This window comes from Monopterus albus, unplaced genomic scaffold, assembly GCF_001952655.1.
Source record: "Monopterus albus unplaced genomic scaffold, M_albus_1.0 scaffold122.1, whole genome shotgun sequence".
In the NCBI taxonomy this organism is placed as follows: domain Eukaryota; kingdom Metazoa; phylum Chordata; class Actinopteri; order Synbranchiformes; family Synbranchidae; genus Monopterus; species Monopterus albus.
This window is the reverse complement of record NW_018128002.1, coordinates 667,821-689,513: the sequence shown is the minus strand read 5'-3', so window position 1 is coordinate 689,513 and position 21,693 is coordinate 667,821. Positions and strand designations below refer to the sequence as shown.

The window sequence follows — 21,693 nt, the reverse complement described above, 5'->3', positions numbered from 1 at the left end:
CCTTGTCACCCTTCAGACCTGTCAGAGAGGAGCAGAGCTCCACTGGTCATGTGTGGTGATGATGCTACTTACAAATGTGCAAGGCTCAAACCACGCTCCTTAGTCATATTGTCAAACAACACAAACATTTCCTTGCATATTTACTTTTAGTTCTTTTCTAGCAACCCTTAACGGTCTGAAAAAAGCAGCACATGATTGCCATAGAAGTGCAGCATCCCAAATTTCAGACAGCCAGTATTTAGTGGATGTTATTAGTGTTGTAGACCAGTACCGTCTTAAATTTGTCTGCTCTTAAGTGGCTCTGTGATGACAAATTCTCCAGTGAAGCACGCCCCAGTGCACAAGAAAAGACAGCAAGGTGGCCACCCTTCCCTAAATTGGAGAATCTTTTGTTTGGATGTGGAAGTGAAATGGTATCACCAATAAATCATGTAAGCTTTCAGACAAAAGGACCTCTCCAGTCTCACTCTGGTGAAAGGTCATGTTCCTTAACTGTTCCAAATGGCTTGTATATGTAAATGTTCTGATAATTATCACAAGTTTAGAATTGTACTTGGAATGATTTTACACTGCAATGGCAAATTGGATTTGGATGTAGTTTAGATTTTTCCAGAAAATATGGCCAAGGTCAAACTATAAACAGACTCTTCAGGGGGATCAGGTTCATATTAATTAATTTATTAAAGAACAATCTTCTCAGAAGGTTAGGGTCAGAGGTCAGGACCAAGGACAGTGGCGCAACACTCCATTGCCAGATGTGTCTTTTCTCAACTGGAACAGCAACTTTTAAAAGAAAATGTTTTATCAGTATCTCCCACGCTTTTGAGAGAAATATCTAAGTTACATGAAAATAATTTAATAATTTTTATTGTGCTACACAAACAAAACAATCAGTTTATAGCCAAATGTCTGCACACCATGCATTAAAAAAAAATCTCAAAATGCAACACTTCGATATGAACTTCACAGTATTACAGTTTCAGAGCTTTCAATTTCAATACACTAGCTAAAAACAAACAAACAAAAAAAGAAACTTGCCACCAACAGAATCCAAAATGTACAGAATTAGATCTGTATAAATTTCCTATCAGTTGTTTGAGGCAACATATCATAAATAAATAAAATCACTAATGCAAAACTGATTCAAATAAGGCTTTGATTATTCTTACATGTACATGACTGCATGGCAATAAAAACAGCAAAAAATTGATGTGACTGAATAAGAACTAACAAGTTTCTCACCTAGTAGTGTTTAAAAATAAAAGGAAAAGGTTTGGACCGCTAATTTCATCTATCAACAGATGCGTATTATTTGTTCTCAATACACATGAAGGAGGAGGATGGAGATTTTAAAACTCACTCAAAACCCCTGAGCTTCCAGGCACTTGGGAATTAAGAAGGAAATTCTTAATATAAAGCAACTACTCATATACAGCCATGACTACAGTTCTGCCTGGTTCAGCTTTGTTCAGTTCACTAAGCTGGATCTGACTTTTACTACTTCTAAATACATCACAGCAGAAAAAGGTTAAAAACCAAACAGAAAATTTAGCACTCTTGAATCGGTTTCTTGAGGAGCACAAAGAGTCCCTCACAATAATAAAAAGGCATTTCCAAACTGAGGAAAGCACTAACACTCACCCTGGTACCATTAAATATATTAAAATACAGCATGTTTAACAATGTTCTGTTAAGAATGGTTCAGGTAACACTGGCATAGATACAGCTTCAGAAAAATGAAATAAAGTAGCTGGAAGATAGTCAGTGGCCTGCATCACAAAGCAAGATCAGTGGGTTAGATGCTTAACTCTGGCATAAAAAAGCTGGTTCACTTTTAACCAACGTAGCTCGCCATGGTAGCCTGTGCTGCCTGAACCTGATCTGGAGAAGGTTGAGTTCAGAAGATCCGATAAAAACCTGTTAAAAGTCTATACTACTGACCAATCAAATCACAGGAAAAATTGATTCTTCATTTTTACCAGATCATGACATGGACTTAAGTCCGAAGTTCAGAATAATTTCGGTCAGACAGACTTTATAAAGCATTTCTTTCTTTCTGTCTATCCGTACATTGGTCTACTTTAGCAGCAGGAAGTAGCTTTAATTGTTTGTAAGTATATCAGTGTTAATAATTTGCTCACACAGACAAATACAGAGCCAGAATGTCACATTTTTTTACACTAAGGAACATGTTGAAAATACCAAACTATTTTAAAGGCCTACATTATGATTCCTACACTTAATTGTAACTTTACCTTTAAGATTCATAAGTTATTCCTACAATTTCAAAAGCCTCTTATTCTGGTCTACTTGTATAGTCTCATTTGTCACTTTACTGGGCACACCAAGCTAAAACTAATGTAGCCTAATATAAAATAAATCCTGCCTTTGTGAAGGCGATCACGTTCAAATGTTTGTTGAACTGTATTGCATTATGCTAACAGGTGTTTCTATTATTTTGTCCACCCAATTTATACCAATGAGACTAGGGTAAATGAACACATCCCTGTACATATGTAGCAAAGACTTCATCTTCCAAAATGACAACGTTAAAGCAACAGGTAGACCTAACATACTGAGTGCATTTCACCTCACAGAATCGTTTCTTGCTGCCATAACAGCCCAATCATTTTCCAGTGGGTACCGAGTATGTGGCACATGGTTCTTTTGATGTTGTATCCAAGTTGCATGAACATGCTTGTAGCTGGTTCAGTAAACCCAGAGTTAAGTGAGCCAGCTGTCAACCAGCTTCATGATACCGGTTATCGAAGACTGCCAAAGTTAGACTCAATGAAGCCTAACACTGACCCAAAGAAAGCCAGGTAAACGTGAACTTGCTTTGAGATAGAGGCCCTGGTTCACTCTAATATTATTATTAAGCAAAAGACACCTTTCTACAACTGTCTCAACAAACCTTCATCTTCTTCTTCTGTTACAGCCAAAGTCAAGTTGTATTGTGTCAGTAGTTGTGTATTGTAATAAAATGTCCTGTCTGCAGGCATCCTTTGCAACAGGATAACAATAGCTGCATTACAGGTAGAGCAGTGCATGTGTGTGTGTGCGTGTTTCCTCCATTAGTTCTGCATAAGGTACTGATGGAAGTAGACACCAAACAGAGAGCTGATGACCTGGCAGGCAGCCACCCACCAGGTGAAGAAGGCGAAGAAGCCTCGGAAGAAAAGCGGAGTGAGGACGGAGCGCAGTGTGGTGAAGGTTGCTGACAAGTGAGCTACGGTGGCTTGGATGTCCTCCTCCATGTCATCCATCCCCTCTTCATCTTCATCAAGACCTCCAGGATGCACAGGCGCTGATGTGGGCATCACCAGTGCTGGTGTCACTGTCTCTGCACCAGCCCGCCAAGAAAAGTCCCCTGCAAGAGAGTTAAAGATCGGTCAATATGTTTTAACACTGGAATTAAGAGGAAAATGGAAGCTTGGTACCGAATCGTTTGCTTGTCATGTTTGATGGTCCCTAAAACTTGACATTTACTATGGATGCTTCTAACATTTTACTACACAGGAATAGTCAAACACATAAAATTCAAAAGTGGATTCTTCCTTTAATGCAGTGGTTATGATAATGGAATTTTCCTTACCTAGTGCCTTGAGTGATAGTGTTGAGAAGAGTATGAGCAAAATAGGAAGCAGATACTGGAGAGTGACTACAGTCAGGTAGCAAAACACACGTGTGACCTGAAAAAAAAGAACATCCAGTTTAGTCCCCGAGTGCAGCTGCATTGTAATTGTATGTGGGCAAGCTGTAAAACATTTTTTAACTTAACTCTTCACTGTAAACACACTCAAATTTAGTTGTTTACACTCAAAAGATAAAAGAGTTGCAGCGGCTTCAGACCCTTTTCACTTTTGGTACATATTATTGCTTTAGTTTAGCAAATTAGAGATTTCACTTCTGGATTCTTACTCAATTTGCATGCATTTCTAAAAACATTACATATTTATTATGGGTTATTGGGTATACACTGATGAACAAAATGACTGAATCAATTCAAAATCATCCTACAGCAGCGTACAAAAAGGGAAATGGTCGGAATACTTTCTGAAGCCATTTTACAAACATAAACAGCATCTGACCTTCCTCTGAATGTCAATTGCAGCGATCCGCCCTGCTTCCTTCTTCATCTGCTCCACCCACTTCTGAGCCAGGTTGAGGTAGGCCTGCAGGTGGTAACGAGTCAGTGCTAGGCGCAGTACGTACAGCAATACTATGATCCACAGGCGCAAGCTGTCAAATGCTGCACTGGACACTCTGCAAGAGTGACATTACAAAAGGACCAAGAGGAAAAAAAAAGTCAGAACTGCTTTTCAAGAACATCTTGCTTTACTGGCCACTGTTAGTTTCACAGAATTGAGTCAGTACTTGTAGAAGATGAACAGCAAATATATCTGTGCACTCACATTGTGACAGAGGTCTTTCCCATAGGCGCATTGACCAGGAAGTCTCTTGTAATTGGTTTCACCCACAACACCAACACAATAACTGGAGAAAGGAAACTCACATGCAGAAGAATCCTGCAGGAGACATCACACACACCAAAGAGAGAGCGACACAGTTAAAGTATTTTTGTTCAAACGGCACAGTGCATTGCCTTTTGCAGTGTGACAATATCAGTTCTTACTGGATGAGTGGGCGGTCTGAATTCATCTGTACTGCATCAAGATGAGTCTGAGCTAGTCGCAATCCGGGGAAGGCCAGGAGAGCACCAATGTAAGCGCAGACAGCCGCCAAACCAAACTTCACTGTGAGCTTAGTCACTGGGACTCTGAAGTCACAAGAGTTACTGAGGTCAATAATTCAGCATGGCTCCATCTAACACAGACATCTGTTACGTCTGTTACTGGCCTGCACATAGCACTAAAAAAGGTTGTGCCTCTTAAATGCAATGTCAATCAGTTTAACATCTTCCTTTAAGGCAACAAAGCAGTTTAAGTCATCTTTATGAAGACAGATACATACGACCAATCAGCGTAGCCCTGCTGCTTGGCAAAAATTTCCAAATTGTCAAAGAGGCTGGAAAAGCCTGACTCCAGACCAAACTCCAGGTAGTCCTCTCTGACCACCAGCACCAGCATGGCCACGAGCAGGGACAGAAAACCGAAGGCGAGGCACACTGAGCGCTCACCGCCCTCTTTGGAGTGGAAGTAGTGGCTCATCAGGGTGTGAAGGGTCTTTCTGAAGGTTGTAGGTTAAATGAAAACAACCTGGAGCAAAAAGTACAATTCACCCAACCTAAGACTCACTGTACATCTTATTAAGGCTACTTTATTTTTAGTTCATGGACCAATTTTAAAATATAAATTGTTATTTTTCATACAACCCTTTATGACTTTGGCATGTATACTGATTATAGGATGTTACAGCTTTGTAAACGTGTCGAGATGCTTCATCATCTTTGCTATTTGGTCATACAAAAAGTTAGAGACTGCTGTTTTAAATAAGATTCTGATGTTTTGCAGGTTTAAACAATATGGAAGTTTGCATCTGTTGTAGCATTAAGTGAGTGTACTGTTGAAGGATACAGACTGAAGAGAACAGTCAGAACACACCAGATAGCTCCGATATTGACCTCTTTGCTGGCATCCACTGCACTGTAGTAACACTCTGTGAACAAGTAGACACCTGTTGCATAGACTGCAAAATCTACCAGCCACTGATACTCCAGGAAAAAATGAAGCACTAAAAATATAAACAAAGAAAAAAACATATTAGTAGGCTTAGAAGAATATGTTGAGCTCTACCAGTTCATATCTATAAAACTATGACATTGTTTTGATGCAGGAATATAACTTAAGGTGTAAATGTTGTGAATGTATAGTGACGCCAGTTGTGCGTTAACAGCTGCTCTTGAGCAGTGTTTGTACTTGCACAACATCATTGTGATGTGAACAAACCAGTGTTTGCTTTACCAAGAGCGTCAATGACATTGACGGGAGCTTTCTCTAGATGAAGGTCAATGTCTTTGGGCACTGTGAGAGGCTTGCTCTCCCCATTCTGCCTCCTAGAAAAAAATCCCAAAAAGACAAGACATGTTAAAAAAGACAAATATACTTATGTTCTTGAGTTTTACAAAAAGAAAACCTGAGAGAGACAAAATATTGCTTGAGTGGAGCAGCCTTTTGAACTAACAAAAGGAAAAACTCACTATTTCAGAGAGCGCAGAGATCAATAAATTAAATGTTCTCAAGAATATTCATTCCTCTCACTAGCATAACTTTGTTCTCCCCCCAAAAAACTCTCACCTGTCTCTCCTGTTTTGTTTGGGCATCTGCATTCGTGCCAGTGCACACAGCTCTCCTTCTGTTGGGTGTTTGAACCGGAACAAACTGTAAGAAACAACAAGCACATGCATGTAAACAGTGGGCAGCACATTATGTGGATCACGTATTATAAAAGTACCAATACCTGCCGTTGCAGAGGAGCCAGCGTGCAAATGAGTAATGTGGAGCCATCCTCTGCATAGCGGTGGCAGCCAGCAAGCTGACCACAAGCTGAATTCCCATCAGCGCCTGTCAGAGCAAACACACAAACGTTTAACTATGAGATTTAGAAGCTCCCATGTTACACTGTTAAAGTTATGTCAACAGTATCTTGTCTGCAACTGTGGCAGTTTGTCAAAGATAATGTACTGACACAGCACAAGAAAACAGCCAGGGTCCGGTAGAAGCTATGTCACATACTATGCTACGAACCTATTATTACCTATTAGAAGCAACACATTACGTTAAACCATTTTAAACACAAGATGTGTTGAAAGCCCGTGCAAAATGAATGAAAGTTAGCAAATGGCTACTGTGCTAAATTTAGCTAAAGTTCACCACCTGTCAGTGCTGCTGTACGTTGTGTCAGCAAGCTAGTTAGCATTAGCAAACTAACTTTCATAGTAACCAGTAAAAAGCCGGCTAGATAGGGAACTTAACAGCAAGCTGTTGAGGCTGGTAATAAACTGGGATGTAAAGTGAGTTACCATTTCTTCTCCAGAAAGCCTTAAATCGGGAGTAGCTGCTGGAGCGTCTTCACATACCGCCAGGATTTCACAGCTGAACCCATGGATGTGAACCGACTGACATGTGAAACTTCTGAATGCCCCGGATGTAGTTGTGGACTGTCTAGTGTTCATCGAAAGCTTCGTAAATTCCAAACTTCGTGACAACAACAACTGTAGCTAATAATTTTAAGCTTCTAAAAGAGGTATCAGAAATCCTAAATCCTTTCGATGTTTGAAACTCACGCTAATATTTACTGGCTTTTAAAAACTAAATTTTTAAATGCAGGACAATTACTTAGAATTTTACATTTGCTATATGTTTACCCAGTAAACGATATTGTTTCCACTGGTAGCCTAATACTACGAACATCTTTTGGGCAGATATGCTATTCTGTTCTAAATTGGGAAAGCATGGAAATATTTAATATTTAACAAGTAAACCCGTAAAGCTGATTTAATTTACCATCATGCTCCCACTCCTCATCTCTAATTAGAATGTAAAATTTTAATTCCTTGTTCTTCTTCAGTGCCCCTGAAGTCCTCTGTGTGAGCCTCCGAATGATAATCTCCATGTTTCATGCATCCACCATCATGCATCTTAAAATGTGGTTAGATGAAAACAAACAGAATGTAAATGGTGAAGCTTAAAGTCTCAGATATGCTCCTCGTACTCTGTACTTTGGCATTAAAAGACACGGACACCAGGGAAAGGTGAAAGACGACGACTGCAACATTTTGATATAATCATGTATTACAGCATTATTTTTCTATTTAGATGGATTAAAAGGAATCACTTTATAATAACAATGTGGTTATCTTCAGATCTGTAGACAAAGTTTATACCTTTGTAATTTGTTAATGTATAAAGATGATTTCTTAGCCTCAGATTATTGTAAACCATGAGGTGTTTCACGAGTAATGTGTTAAGACAGACAACTCATTTTAGGTGAGCTATGTTTACAGGTGCCTGCCTGGTAGTACACACATGCCCATCAGAGTTGTTTCATCACTTTATTTGATCAGATTCATAGCACTCACTGGAGCATCATGCCCTTGTGCGCAAATTCACAGGGCAAGGGATCAGACACACCTTCAGGAGAAGGGGTGTCACCAATTACCAGAAAGTGGGAACTCAATCAGCCTCAGCAGACCACCCAAATAACACGAATGCACACGCTAAACACAGATTTGAATGCAGTGAATGGTTTTGGAAAAAGATATGTAGAGGGCGTGTTTCTGGAAAAACTCTACTTTACAGAGGATGAGCTGCCATTATAATGGATATACAGGCCAGTGTGTGTGTGTGTGTGTGTGGGGGGGGAGGATGAATCAATGCACCAAGAGCTGCCTTAATATCAGACTCTTTGAGCTCTAGGAATGTTGTTGATGCAGCTGTAGTTTATACCCTGAGGCAATTAGTTTGTGAGATTCTGAAGGAATGGATCTTTAGAATTAGAATTTTGTTTTTGGATATTATTTTTAAGTAAATTAAGGTATTTGTTTTTCCATTGTTTTTGCTGCTGAGAAAATATACACAATATGTATGGACTGATATCACAAACTAGAGCAATTGAGAATTTTATGAAGTCTTTACATGTGGATCATGCTACATATAGTCGGATGTTCTTATACTCATAACCATAACACCATCTAACATACATTTGACTTAAATATTCTCTACTTTGGCGCAACATTTCAGATGTGAAAATACTGTGAGAAGAAATGTCTCTGTTTGGGTGGAAAAACACCCCCATCTTGTCTGTGGTTGAAGTGGTGGGACAGATATTACTGGGGAAAAAATGGACACCAGTGAAATGCTAATTCTCTGCAGGGTACAAGTGGCTCCCGACCCTGTGCTCAGCTCTGGGGGCCTCTCAGTTCCCACACCACTTCCCTGTGGGTGCTACTGGGATCCCGGCGGCTGCTTCTGAGCCTGCAGCAGGGACGCTGGCCTCCCATTGGCTAGTCATTGTTTGGCCCTATCCATGGTATTCCTGATCTGAATATATGCAAACCGTGCAAGGTTGCTCTGTCAAAGGAAACTCTTTCCACCATTATGTCATTTTTCCACTCTTTTCCTTTTTGTCTTTTTGGTAACTGCTGCCTCCTCTGCAGTTTTGGGGATAACTGTGGGAACCAGGACCAGAACTATGTTGTCACAGTGGTTTATTTAGGAAGGACTGAGACTTGTGACTGTTAATTACCAGACACAGACATACTGTATGAGGAAGAGACCACATAGAAAGAGTCCATAGAGGTGATTAACTGCTGATACATTATCCCATTGTTGTCTGCACTGTATGTAGTCAAGCTAAATATTACAGTCATAAGTCTTGTCTTTATTTGTTTTGGTCAAGAAAACAGTATGTGTTAGTCATAAACCAAGCAACTAAGTAATGTGTCTTCCTGATTACTCTTTAGTGATGGTACTTATTTAGCATAGCATGCACAGATGTTTGGCTTCTGCAGCAAATAGGCAAGAACTACTACATCAAAGTCCTACCAAATATTGTAGCACTTCAAGCCAAAATAATTTCCTCTACTGCTCATTGAAAGAATTTAATACAGTAAGTTTGATCAATTAGTGTCCCAGCACACCTACCAGGACCACGTTATTGTTTTCCGCAGCTATTCCTTGTATTCCTTGTACATATAAATCCTTAAAATGCACCTAGACTGTTTGAACATACAGGTCTCTAAGTACCTTATTTTTATTTTAACTTATTTCCTAATGCACATTCCTTTTGCTTGTTTGCACATTACTTTCTTTCCTTTCTGTTCTCAGCCTTATATTGTTTACTTGCCCATCGCTGCCTTACATAAGGACATGTACATGCACATTGAGAGCTGCTGTACCAGAGTCAAATTCCTCGTGTGTCCAACACACCTGGCCAGTAAAGCGGTTTCTGATTCAGATTCTCTTAGTTTTGAGATTTAAGAATCGAATATGTGATGTCACATTTGTAGATTCTTCCTTTGTGCTGGCTTTAATCATAAAAACAAACAAAAAGAGCTGAAGGATTGTGTGTCCAACATAAATTATATAGTACACAGACACACACACAGATGTACACACAAAAGCTATGCACAAAACCTACTCACAAAAGAAGCCTTAAGAAGCTTTGTGTCTGCATGTTGACTGACTGGATCTGGTCTTCTGGTTTTAGGTTCAGTTTAGAATTAGTTTGGCCTATTTCTGATGTGATGAGCTAAGCTGTTACTTTGGCTCATCCTCACAAAGACTGTGGACTTAGATGACATGAGTGATTGCACAATTGCAATATAATTACGCAAATGGACTCTGCTAATTCGGTTTCACTGAGTGCTTGTGTTCCTATAACATGGATGATCCCATGGATGATCCAGTGGCCAGTATGCACAGATGGGTGATGCACACATAAAGACATACAGTAAAGTTTAACGGTCTATTTTACAGTGTTTGTGCCATAAAAATATGATTGCACAAACATTTATATACACTAAAAGAACAATAAGGAGGTACTAAGAAATATTAAACATCATGCACTGACTTGAAGCCAGTTTTTACACAAACTCTTATTAATTTATCTCACATCTTAAAAATCTCTAGCTCATCCATTTTTTTCTTTCTACTTCTTCTCTGTGATGAATTTACTTTTTTAATGACCTTTACCAGGACTCATGTCTGCATCCCTGTGCTCCCATGTAAAGTTCTCATTTTTGTCAATTCAGCTAGACACAGCAGGAGAGAATTTATGGCTGCTTTCTAGCTTTATAGTACTGCTGAATTTTCAAAACCACTTTTTAAAGAAAAGTTAAAAACCCCACTAGCTAGAAATAATTAAGCCAAGTTATATAACAAATATGTGCACGTTTACAGTGCTGGAAAGTAACTAAGTACATTTACTCAAGTACAGTACTTAAGCACAATTTTGAGGTATGTGTACTTTACTTAAGTGTTGTTCATGTTCTGCTACTTCATATTTTGACTTCATTATATTTTATTGAAAATGATTGAACTTTTTAATCATTACATTGATATGACAACTTTAGTTGCTATTTACTTCTCAGAATGAGGTTAATCAAACAAAATACAGCAAAATCATAAGACTTTATTGATACCCGGCGGGAAATTCATAAGCTACCCAGTGGTGTGAAAAGTGTTTCAAGTTATAAACTTATAAGGTAGTTAACATTAGCTCCACCTTTACAAATTGTAAGGTTCAATGTGATGTTTAGATCATTAATAATTACAGTATTATAGTATTATATGATATGCATTAATGTGAACTGGGCCATTCTGCATAATGAGCAGGCTACTTGTACTTGTATTATTTTAAGTACATTTTGATACTAATACTTTTGTACTTTTACTTAAGTGATGCTCTGAACTCAAGAATTTCACTTGTAACAGAGTATTTCTACACTGTGGCATTGATAATTTCACTTAAGTAAGCAGTCTAAGTGCTTCTTCCATCACTGCATGTTTATATTTCTTACCATCAAAGCCAGAGAACGTTTTAGGCTCAGGACATTTTTGTGGACAATCTCCACCAGTTTTCCCATTTGAGTGTTTCAAAGCAAGCAGCTTTGTTTCTGAAGTTGTCTTGTTAAGAGACTAATTGATAAAACATTTACCGCATTTCAAGAAATTCACGTTTCACTAGATACCCCCACCTGCAAATTCAATGCTTTGAATGACAATCATGCGCACTGAGCTGCGCTTGAACTTGACCGACGGAAATGCCTGGGAAAAGAGGCGCAACTTTGGCCCTTTGCCCCTTTCCTTTATGGAGTGGAGGCTGTTAAGACTGATGTCAGCGCTTATTAGCATAAACTTCAGCCTGTTCCCAATTAAACCAGGAAAGCAGTAAGAACACCAGTCTGTTTTCACATGAAAGGGAATGGACCAACACCTCCGTCACTCTGAGCTAGAAGGACCAGGAAAGTGTAAGTTGGTGAATTTTTGTTGTTGTTTGCTAATAGAACAGTGTTTTGCTTTAATTTTTCACCTTCATTTAAAAGTTTTTTTCGTGTGTGTGATTGATTGATAGTGCATTTACGTTGGTTTGATAGGCTGAAATTAATCAGCAGACAACAGATTTTTAATGTTTGCAGCTGTCTTATTTCTGTTTTATGGGTTTTTGTTGGTTGTTTGTTTTGTTGGCGTGGGAGTGATGATGAGCACATGGAATGGCTTCAGCTGAAGGCCCAAACATTGCTGCTCCATGGCCAAGGTTCTTTGACGCCTTTTAGGAGTCTGGAGATGTCTGATGTCAGGTTTTCCTTACTGATACAGTGAGCTGCCATTTCCTCGAAAGCCCTTGTATTAGGCCAGTGGATCTGTTGTGCACTCTGCCTATTGCGTGTTCATGTCACCTTAATAAAGGAGATTTAGCTCTTCTTAGCTCACTGTTACTGGCAAGCTGACCGCCAATACCGGATCTGACTCCCGTTCTCTTTACTCACCGGTCTTGCAACTGGTGCTCGCAAAAGAAGTATGATGTAACAACAATGTATTTACTGTAGTATTGGTTAATTTTTATAAACTATCAAACAAAATTATTCTCAATGAAGAATTCTCCCATGACCCTGATATGTCAGTCGCTGCTGAGGCAGCATAACGACTCATATTAACATATCAGCAGATCTATAAAGCTGCATTACAAGAAATCCAAATTTCAGATTTGAGAGCTCAGAGAATTTCAGGAGACGCCTGTTGTTGCTTTTCTCAGTTTAAAAAAATAGATGAAAACAGGCACGTTAGCACTTTTTAGTATTCATGGATATTTTCTGCAGACTTGACATTAACAAGCTGTAAAACCACACTTATTTGAGTTTTGCTAATAGCCTGCATTTGTTTTGTGTTTTTCGTTTTTTGTTTGTTTTTGTTTTTTTTTTATTGCTATTTAACTATTTAAATTCCTGGGAGCATCAGAAACTCCCAACGTCACAACACAACTTATTTAACTGCAGTATTTTATAGGTGCTGATTTGGGGGCATGACAGAGGGAAGGACAAATATTTTCGCCCTGTTGGTCTTGATGTGTGACCTCTGATGCCTTTATGCCCCCATGTCAGGTCAAACCCCACTGAAGAGTGTCCAAAACAATTCCCAAAAGTAGCCAGTTGGATTGGCCAGTCCTTAACAATTGAACCCAGCAGGGCTCAGTGTGCTTGTGCATGATGACCTAACAGTTGTACAAATTTGACAAAAATGAATAAATTGAAGGCGAAGGTAGAAGCAGTTTGGAATGAGGGGGAGTAGGCTGTGAATGGTTCTGCCTGAGTGCTACATATGACATGTATAAAATGTATTGAGTTTTAGGCTATGCAAATTATTCAGATCACTTATACTATGTTTATTTAAATTATACACATATCAAAGAACATTTTTAATCAGGAAAAAGATTTAAAATATTATGGCACCTCAGTAAAAATGGCAGCTTCCTGAGTCTCAATAAATCCACCAAACAGGATTTATATAAATGACACCTAATAAATTAAAAAGTGATATATTAAGTGTTTTTCTTAGGTCTTAAAAGCAGAGAGCATCAGTCCATCAGTCTTTAAGAGGACTGATGCAACAATAAAACACCATTAAGAAACTGTAAATTGAGAAACACTGTTAATTAATGTATATGTTCTTTATTCCATAAAATACCTATTAGCACTATATTAGAGTAAATGACTGAACTGCATTTTAAAACTTTAAAGATCAAGATATCTTGAAACTCCTGATTCTTAAAATTCAGAATTTTCACAAAACTCCAAAGAATAACAAGAACATCCTCAATGAAACAACTTTACTTTAACATGACAGTTATTTTGCGAGACCCTTGCCATAAACTAAACGATATATGTATATATACTCAGTTCAGAATGAATATATCGAGATAAAGACCCACGTGTACAAATGAAAACAGACCAAATTCACTTTTTGCGAGATGATTCCAAAAAATACAAAATCACCACCACATAATTTTCGTTTTAAACGCAAACACGTACTGATTCATCATAAACACGTAAACACAAGAAAAGACACAACTCCGCCGTTGTTTTTATAAAACCAAAACGTAACATTATGACATATTTTATATAGCCTATAGATTTACAGCTATTTTACTGATGAAATGATGTTTTTAATAACATTTGGATGACGGTGGGCTTTAATGTTGAACCGTTTTGTAGCCTGTAGTTTTATTTCTATGTGCCCGTAATCATTTCAATGCAAATCACAAATTGTACCATTATAGACTGATGTCTTTTTTTCCCGCATCATCATAGACCTACGGATTATTATCCGATACGATCAACTTACTGTGGACCTTAATAATCATTAAAAATTCATCTTTTTACAGACTTGTTATCGTTATACTCATGAACCTTTTAGAATGTTTAGGGCATTTCATGAGCATAGTAACACCTTAAGAAAAAGTTAAGCCTTTTGCTGCCTCAGTCACATGCATAATATGAATATATTGGACTGCGCACATTTAGAGGCTGTATTTATGCTGCCGTTATGGGGTCGTACCGTTTAATGGAGTTCTCAGTGTGTTGTGGATGTAGGCCAGACCAGATCCCACACAGGCCCGAGCTTTGCTGCTTTCCGACCAACAGATGTCACTGCTTAGCTCGACTGGTCGTGAAGTCCGCTGGAGATCTTGTGAGAGGTTGAATTATTATGGGCTGTTTTCTGCTATGTGGCATTTCTGACACCAGATATTCCCATAATATTCCTTGTGTAATGCCTTACACAAGTGTTTTTGGTAAAACATGCTGTTCGCATGTGCAGAGCTTCAACAGTGAGCTGCCGTTCATTTATGAGGAAGCAAAAACCATGACGGTCCCTATATTAGGCTACTATGCACGTATACCGGTAATAAACAGCTGATTGATTATATATCTGGCGCACTGCACACTCATGTGACTTACAGAGAAAAATAAATGTGGGTCTATCAATTGGCTATAAAATATGATTCCTTTTGTCATATTTTGTAACATTAACCACCTTATTGTGCCTTATTCTCAGCGATTAATTTGGAAAACAACTGAATTTTAATGTATGGCTTCACTCATAAGGAATGCATAAAATAGTCTTTTATTTAATTTCACGTGTCAGACTGGATCATTATATATATTTTGAATATTCTATATTACATAGGCTATAATAAATAAAATAATAGTAGTAGTAGTAGTACTGCTGGTGGTAGTAGTAGAAAGTAGTAACTTCTGAATGAGTTTTGCTGAAGTGGCTGGAAACTGGAGACACACCAGTAGACATAGCCATTCAACACACATGCAATATACACACTGAAGACATCTTTATTTATCAAATTTAAAGTACCTTTCAGAGAAGGAAAAGTTTATATTTCTTCTCTAGAATGAAGCTACAAAATGAAGACCTGGCCTAGTTATAATACAGCACTAGCAGCGGAAGTGAACACAAATCAATCTTGTTGAGACCCCACGAATAATCCTACACGCGAGCCTATTGGATAACACATTTGGAATAACCTATCCTGGCGCCTGACGCCACCATGCAAACAATCATGTTCGTTTCAAGGGCTGATGTTGTAGCACCCGGCTGTAGCGTCGACTGTTCTGCGTATGTATCTGCAATTTGTATTTGTGTTTTTACAGACGGAATTCGGCTGCTTTGCTCAGCTCTAAGGATGACATTTAGCACACGAATGGCCACCGTGCGCTCCGTTACGCACAGGATGGAGACGTCGCACAACGCCAAGCAACGTGACCCACAGGAGTACCAGGGAAGCATTTGCTTCTCCTGATGCTGCTAAGGCTGCGGCAAGAGCATGACACACTCCGCTGCTGTGTACTGCTCGTTGGTCATCTCCATCTCTCACTACTCGTTTCTCTTATGCGCATTTCTCATGCAGTCCGCCTGCAAGCGAATTGAAACTATACAATATAAAACATCTGCAGTCGCCGTTTTGGCTCGGTTTCGTCCTGCAAGCTGGTGACACAAATGCTTCAGTCAAGCAAGGTGCAGGTTTGGAGATCACTGCTCAGCCGGTCCCTCTCTAAACCAGTCTCTGTGTTCGGTGCCATCAGGACTTCATCAGTGCAGCTGACTGTGAGGAGACAGGGGATTGAATATGCTGTGAATGAGGAGCAGGCATCTTCTGTGACACATCTGTGTTAACACCCTCTGCCAAGCAGCATTCTGCCATAGTGTTCCTCAACATCTTGTGGCGTCGAGCTAATGCTTTTTGTTGCAAGTTTTGGGTCTGGTGCATTTCCCAAAGGTCCTGGTTGGTGCCTCCCTTCGCTCCTTTCTGCGTTCTCCCACCACACAGCCCCAGAGGCTGTACGTGGCTCACCACGTCAGAATCAAATGTTGCCAAAAAGGATGCTGGACGGATGCAGCTTCAAACAAAACAGCGGACACCTGTTCACAAAGCAAAAGCGGTGCGAAAAGTGTTTGGGTTTCTGTACACGTCTTCCAGAGGGTGGGGGTAGTGTGGTGTGGGGTGGGGGAGTGGGGGGGCAACCAGCGACGCAGCAGCTCAGCTCACACTGTCATCCGAGGCTGCTAAGAGATGTTGGGATGGGGCAGCGGATGCTGGCAGCAGTCTTTGGCCTTTGCTTGTGTCTGGTCACTGAATACAAGTGTTTTAAAAACACACTTCTGTGGGTTGGATCCACTCACTGTGCAGGTTTACTCTCAGCCAGTGAAGGCTTGCATCTCTTGGCTTTTTCGCTGGACTCTGGGCTCTTTTATAGTGTGATTGTGATCACTGGTAAAAACTTGCGTAATGATGGACTTGAACCGGAGGTGTGGGATGTACTCAAAGGCTATGGCGTGTAAGTATATTTTTAAAAACAAATTATTTGGGGGTTTCTGACGCTTTTAACCTTAAGGCTGTGTATGTATAGATAGAATAATACTATTAAGAAGAATAATACGAATATGAAGTAGCTGTAAAGTAAGGAACAAAGTGAATATCAAATAACAAACAAAAAAGTAACAAGTCACTAAAGCTGACGTAATGGACAGGAGGTAAAAGACGAAATATAGTCCAACCTGAAACCTAAAATGCGGAGTGGCAGCAAGTTGCCTTCCCGAACTAGCAGGAGCATCCATTGAGCGGTGATGAGGCGGGCTGAGTGGCCCCAGAGCTGGCGTTTATAAAGCAAACAGTTGTGTGATTGTTAGCAGAGCCTGGGAAAATGTCCCCTTGGTGGGGAGGTGGAGGGACTTGACGCCAGACCCTCTTGTTAAGAAGACTTGTGCGCTCCCAGACAGCATTGTGATGCTAATGAGCACCAACACGTTGTTGAACTTGATGTTGACTTTTTTTCTTTCTTTCTTTGGGCGTTTTTTTTTTTTTTTGGTCTCTTGTTTGTGAGAAAATGTTCTCCGGAGCTGCAGTGTGAAATTAATTTATCAGGCCTTTGCAACTGACTACAATAGAGAGCCACCAAAGTATTGGAAACATACAACATAGTACAACTGGAGGACTTCACATTTTCATGAATTAGAGCAATTTTTCCTTAAACTAAACTTAATAGCTGTGACATTAATGGCATCCAATTATTGCTGATTTAAAACATAAGATTTCTGTGTATTATATAAAATGATAATATTTAATATAATTTATATCTGTGCTGTTATTATAATGGTTTAAATGTTATTGATATAAAAACAATTCAGGTGAAATCTACTTTCCTTCAGTGTGTGCAACAAGTACAGGCCTGCTGTAAAAGCATATCTCTTATATATTTATACACAAAACACACAATTTATCATGTCACAAAAGTATCAAACATACAGCACTGGCCTTATATAAAGTTTAGCAGGGTTAAGCTGTATTAAGAAAGAGAGATTTAACTTGAGTGCATACACTTGCTGTAATAACCAGTATTTCCATAATAACTAATATCATAAGCTGTAAAATCTGGCTGATAGAAATGTAATATTTAATTATAATATTATAGTTAAATAGTGTTTCCTATAAAAATGGGCTAACTAAAAAAAGTTAGCTTTCCCTTTTGAACTTGAAAATTTAAATATTCACAGTTATTTAATTCTTCTTGAAAAACAATTACCTGAAAAAAAAATGTCACTGTTCTCAGCGGTTCTCGGTTTCATGTAGGCTGAGCTTGTGAAGATTAAAATATTAAAATGATTGTTCCTCTTGGCGACTCAGTTTTAATTTCAAAATGTATTTTATTGAATTTTATGAGATACTAAGTGTTTTAGATTTGCACGAACAAGCCAAAAACTATTTCGGCATGTTTTTTTCTTACACCCTTCATCCAGGAATTTCATTCGTTTCAGTACCAAGGACAGAGACGTTCGAGGTTTATTCCAACACATCTATTGAAACCATTCAATTTAAACTGGAAAACCTTTTTATTATAGCTTAGTTACTTGGCTTGTGCATCTTCTTATCTCTGAGATTTTCTTGTGACAGTAACAAAAAAGAAAAATAATCCTTTAATTTTTCTTGTTTATTTTTCTGTTCCAACACAGTGAATCCGACACGTTTAGTAAACAGCACAGGCTACAAAACAAGTTGGCAGGTGAATAAATAAAGGCTACTGGGATATTTGTGACAAATAGCCGATAAACAAGAAACAAAAACGTGAACAGGCTACAGAGAGAAAAATTACAGATGAAAATTACAGAATAGAACAGAATAGAATAGAAGGCACGCCTTACTGTAATATGTTTGATAGAACATGACGCAGCCAGGGGGCGTGTTCAGATGAATACACGTGAGGCTGATGAAAGGCAGACCTGAGAGTCAATCATTATTAATGTACAGTATAAACACACAAATGTAAACACAGAAGTTTCTTTAAATTACTTTTTTTCAAACTAACATCGGAACATTTATAAATAGCTAGCCTAACTATTAATTCTGGAACATTTCTGCTTTTTGGTTAGTGCTTTTTCTGCTTTATTTTTTGCCTTAGCAAGTTGATATTGTTTACAAAATTACTTTTTGCAGAAAAAATCTTTAAATATCTCTTGAAATATTTTTCTGCACTGCAACAACCAAAGCTTTCTATGCAAACCTGCAGTACACTGCAGAACTGTTTAAAATTCAAGTGGAAAAAAAAAAACTGTAGCTACACGGAACCACACACACACACACGCACGCACGCACGCACGCACAGGACTTTTTAATTTTGAGTAAAATTCATAATTCTGAATAGAAATGTGTTTTAATGTGAACTGTATAGAGACCTGTTTAACACGTAAAGCTAACACACCACAGGCCACACCACCATGTGCTGATGTACTCCATCTTCTATTTAGCCTACAGTAGGTTAATGCATTGTAGACCTCCAGATAATCGTTTCCCTGAAACAGATAATGAAAATATAAATGTAGCTTGTAATGAATACTCGTATAGGGTAAAACTGTTATCTGCGAAAAATCAAATGATTTAGAAACAATGTATTTTATAGGCTGTGCTTCTCTCTAACGTTTGCCCTAACGCCCTGACCTGTGCCCTTCAGGTTGTTATCCTGTTCATTAGCTACACTCTGCTTGTTCTGTGTTTCTTTATGGGAACAAACCTTCTGCCCTTATTTACCCAGGCAGGACGTTGCTAAAACATTGTCAACAAATCCTTAAATATGATCAGTTGTGTGATATATTGCTCAAGGCCTAGCAAGTCATGCGAAAGTACCGGTGTTGCACACTGTTGCGCCGTGCAAGACAAAAGCAGCTGTGGTTGTTGTGCATTTGTTTATGGGCTACTGCACAGTGCTGATGTGTATTGACACATTGTGCATTCTTTAACTGGACGTTTTCTAGTGGACCCTACAGAAATAAAATGATTACTCACTTTGCTGGAGGAGCTCTGGAGGCCCGTTCGGTGGGTGTTAGAAGGGATTGAGGACCTTATATTGTGATCGAACAACAGACCTTAGCTGTTTATGATGTTGGATCAGTTTGGTAGCATTTAAAAGCCTGTACCAAGATGTCACTGCCTTTCTGTGAATCTCCCAGTGTCCGTCTTTCTCTTGTATCTACTGCGTGTCCATTGTGCCCACCCCATATCTGTGATGCTCACCCATGTGTGCGCCAATGAGCATGCCTAATTCGCGCGTCTTCCCTGGCAGTCTGATCACGAGGCCCCCGGGCGGCCCTCCGTTTTCTGCGCTCAACATCTGACGCTGATAGCCGAGATGTTTTCTCCTCTCTGTCATTTTCCCTTACTCTGGCTTTGATGCGTTTAATTTGACGGCCCGTAGTGGACGTTATTCCCGGTATATCCCTCCAGGATAGACCCACATATATTATATGTTGCTCTGCGTAAAATGGGCTTTGTCTTAAATGGGCAGTGTTCCGACATCCCACCTGGTCGTAGACAGGGAGAACAGGGTAGTGCCCGGGAGAGAAGCTCCTATCCCGGATTGAGTGTAGAAGAAAATCTCGACCGCATCATGGCCTATGTGGATTTAAATGACTGTGACTCATTTAACAACAAAGCACATCACGATTGTCCAATTACGGAAATTGCTGTTTCATTTAGACTGAATATGTGAGTATGCCATGTGTTCATTCTTAATTTAAGGACCTGTATCACCGACGATAGACTATTTAATAGTAAATGTCATCCCAACATTTAAAAAAAATAATGAAAAAGAATAGTGTGTATGTGCAAATAATCGGCTTTAATTAAATTTAGCTTGTCTGTAACATCACACGAACTGCACACCAGTTAACTATTAACAAATCGACTTGTGCCAAAAGATATCAATTTGTTAAGATGTCATATTACAGTACTTTACCATGACGTTTGGATTGAAACGCTTAGTATTAGAGTTGCTCTGAAAGTGCAGTGTTTGAACAGCACAATAACTACGTTTTGGTGATTACAAAGAATCATAGAGGCTCGTCCTGCTTAAACTTGTCACCATGTCGCCAGTTAGCCGTTCCAAGTACACAGCGCACTTTTTTTCTAGATCATTGTTGACATTTAGCTGGAGGCCTTTCTACTGTACTGTAAGTTATATAGGCATCTGGTAGTTTGTCATGCTTTCAAAGAATTTCATGGATTAATTGACTCAGCACGGAGACTGTGGTGTGAAATGGGTCAGTGTGCGCTGGCCTTTACAACAACAGTAAGCTGGCTGTTTGTGAGGGGCTGTGTTCTTTAGGGGAAGCAGTGGAAGGCAAGCATCTCTTCCCTCTACTTAAGAGCTGTGCTATAACTAGGGGGTCACACTAGACATGATGGTATTAGTAGGTACATGTACGTACATGTAGCACGGAGCTTTCCTGTTACGCCAGTCCGTGGTTGACAGTTAAATATGTCATCCTGCAGAGGGATGACTTCACCTTGTAGATGTAGTGTGTGTGTGTGTGTGTGTGTGTGTGTGTGTGTGTGTGTGTGTGTGTGTGTGTGTGTGTGTGCTGGTGGGGGTGGGGGGGCGAATAGCATATTCGTGCTATTCTTGTGATGATTTTATGTTGAAGGAGCCTGTGGTTTGGACTCCATATACATCATTGCCCAAACAGTTCTGGGTTATTCCAAAGCAGTGTGGGGACATGGTAAACATAAAAGACGCAAGATTCGTGCTGCCAGTGAATCCTTATGCGTAAAGGTAACAGAACACTACCTTAACCTGTTTGGTGCATGCGCACAGTTATGTGTGCATATTAGAGATAGAGACAGAGGGAAAGGGAGCGCAGAAGAAGAATTGGGGGGGGGGGGGGCGCGGGG

The 21,693-nt window shown here is 39.3% G+C and overlaps 1 protein-coding gene and 1 long non-coding RNA gene across 3 annotated transcripts in view; one reads left to right on the top strand and one right to left on the bottom strand.

The window, feature by feature from the left end:
- Window positions 1-657: 657 nt before the first annotated feature.
- Window positions 658-7,120, bottom strand: tmem161a (transmembrane protein 161A). Its single transcript, XM_020612306.1, has 11 exons — window positions 6,983-7,120; window positions 6,421-6,524; window positions 6,258-6,341; window positions 5,925-6,016; window positions 5,538-5,694; window positions 4,975-5,190; window positions 4,637-4,780; window positions 4,416-4,529; window positions 4,092-4,266; window positions 3,596-3,692; window positions 658-3,370 (listed from the first exon to the last, which is right to left on the bottom strand). Exons 1-11 carry the CDS (start codon window positions 6,983-6,985, stop codon window positions 3,075-3,077), a joined length of 1,482 nt encoding a protein of 493 aa, XP_020467962.1. The 5' UTR covers window positions 6,986-7,120; the 3' UTR covers window positions 658-3,074.
- A 4,715-nt stretch (window positions 7,121-11,835) lies between these two features.
- The window catches only part of LOC109966953 (uncharacterized), a 48,879-nt gene continuing 39,021 nt past the window's right edge, over window positions 11,836-21,693 (top strand). The window contains exon 1 of one of the 2 annotated variants that reach the window (XR_002275853.1): window positions 11,836-11,932. This is a non-coding gene — a long non-coding RNA (uncharacterized LOC109966953). Of the gene's footprint in view, window positions 11,933-15,598; window positions 16,415-21,693 lie in introns of those variants that run through there. The other variant, XR_002275854.1, reaches the window with a different exon arrangement.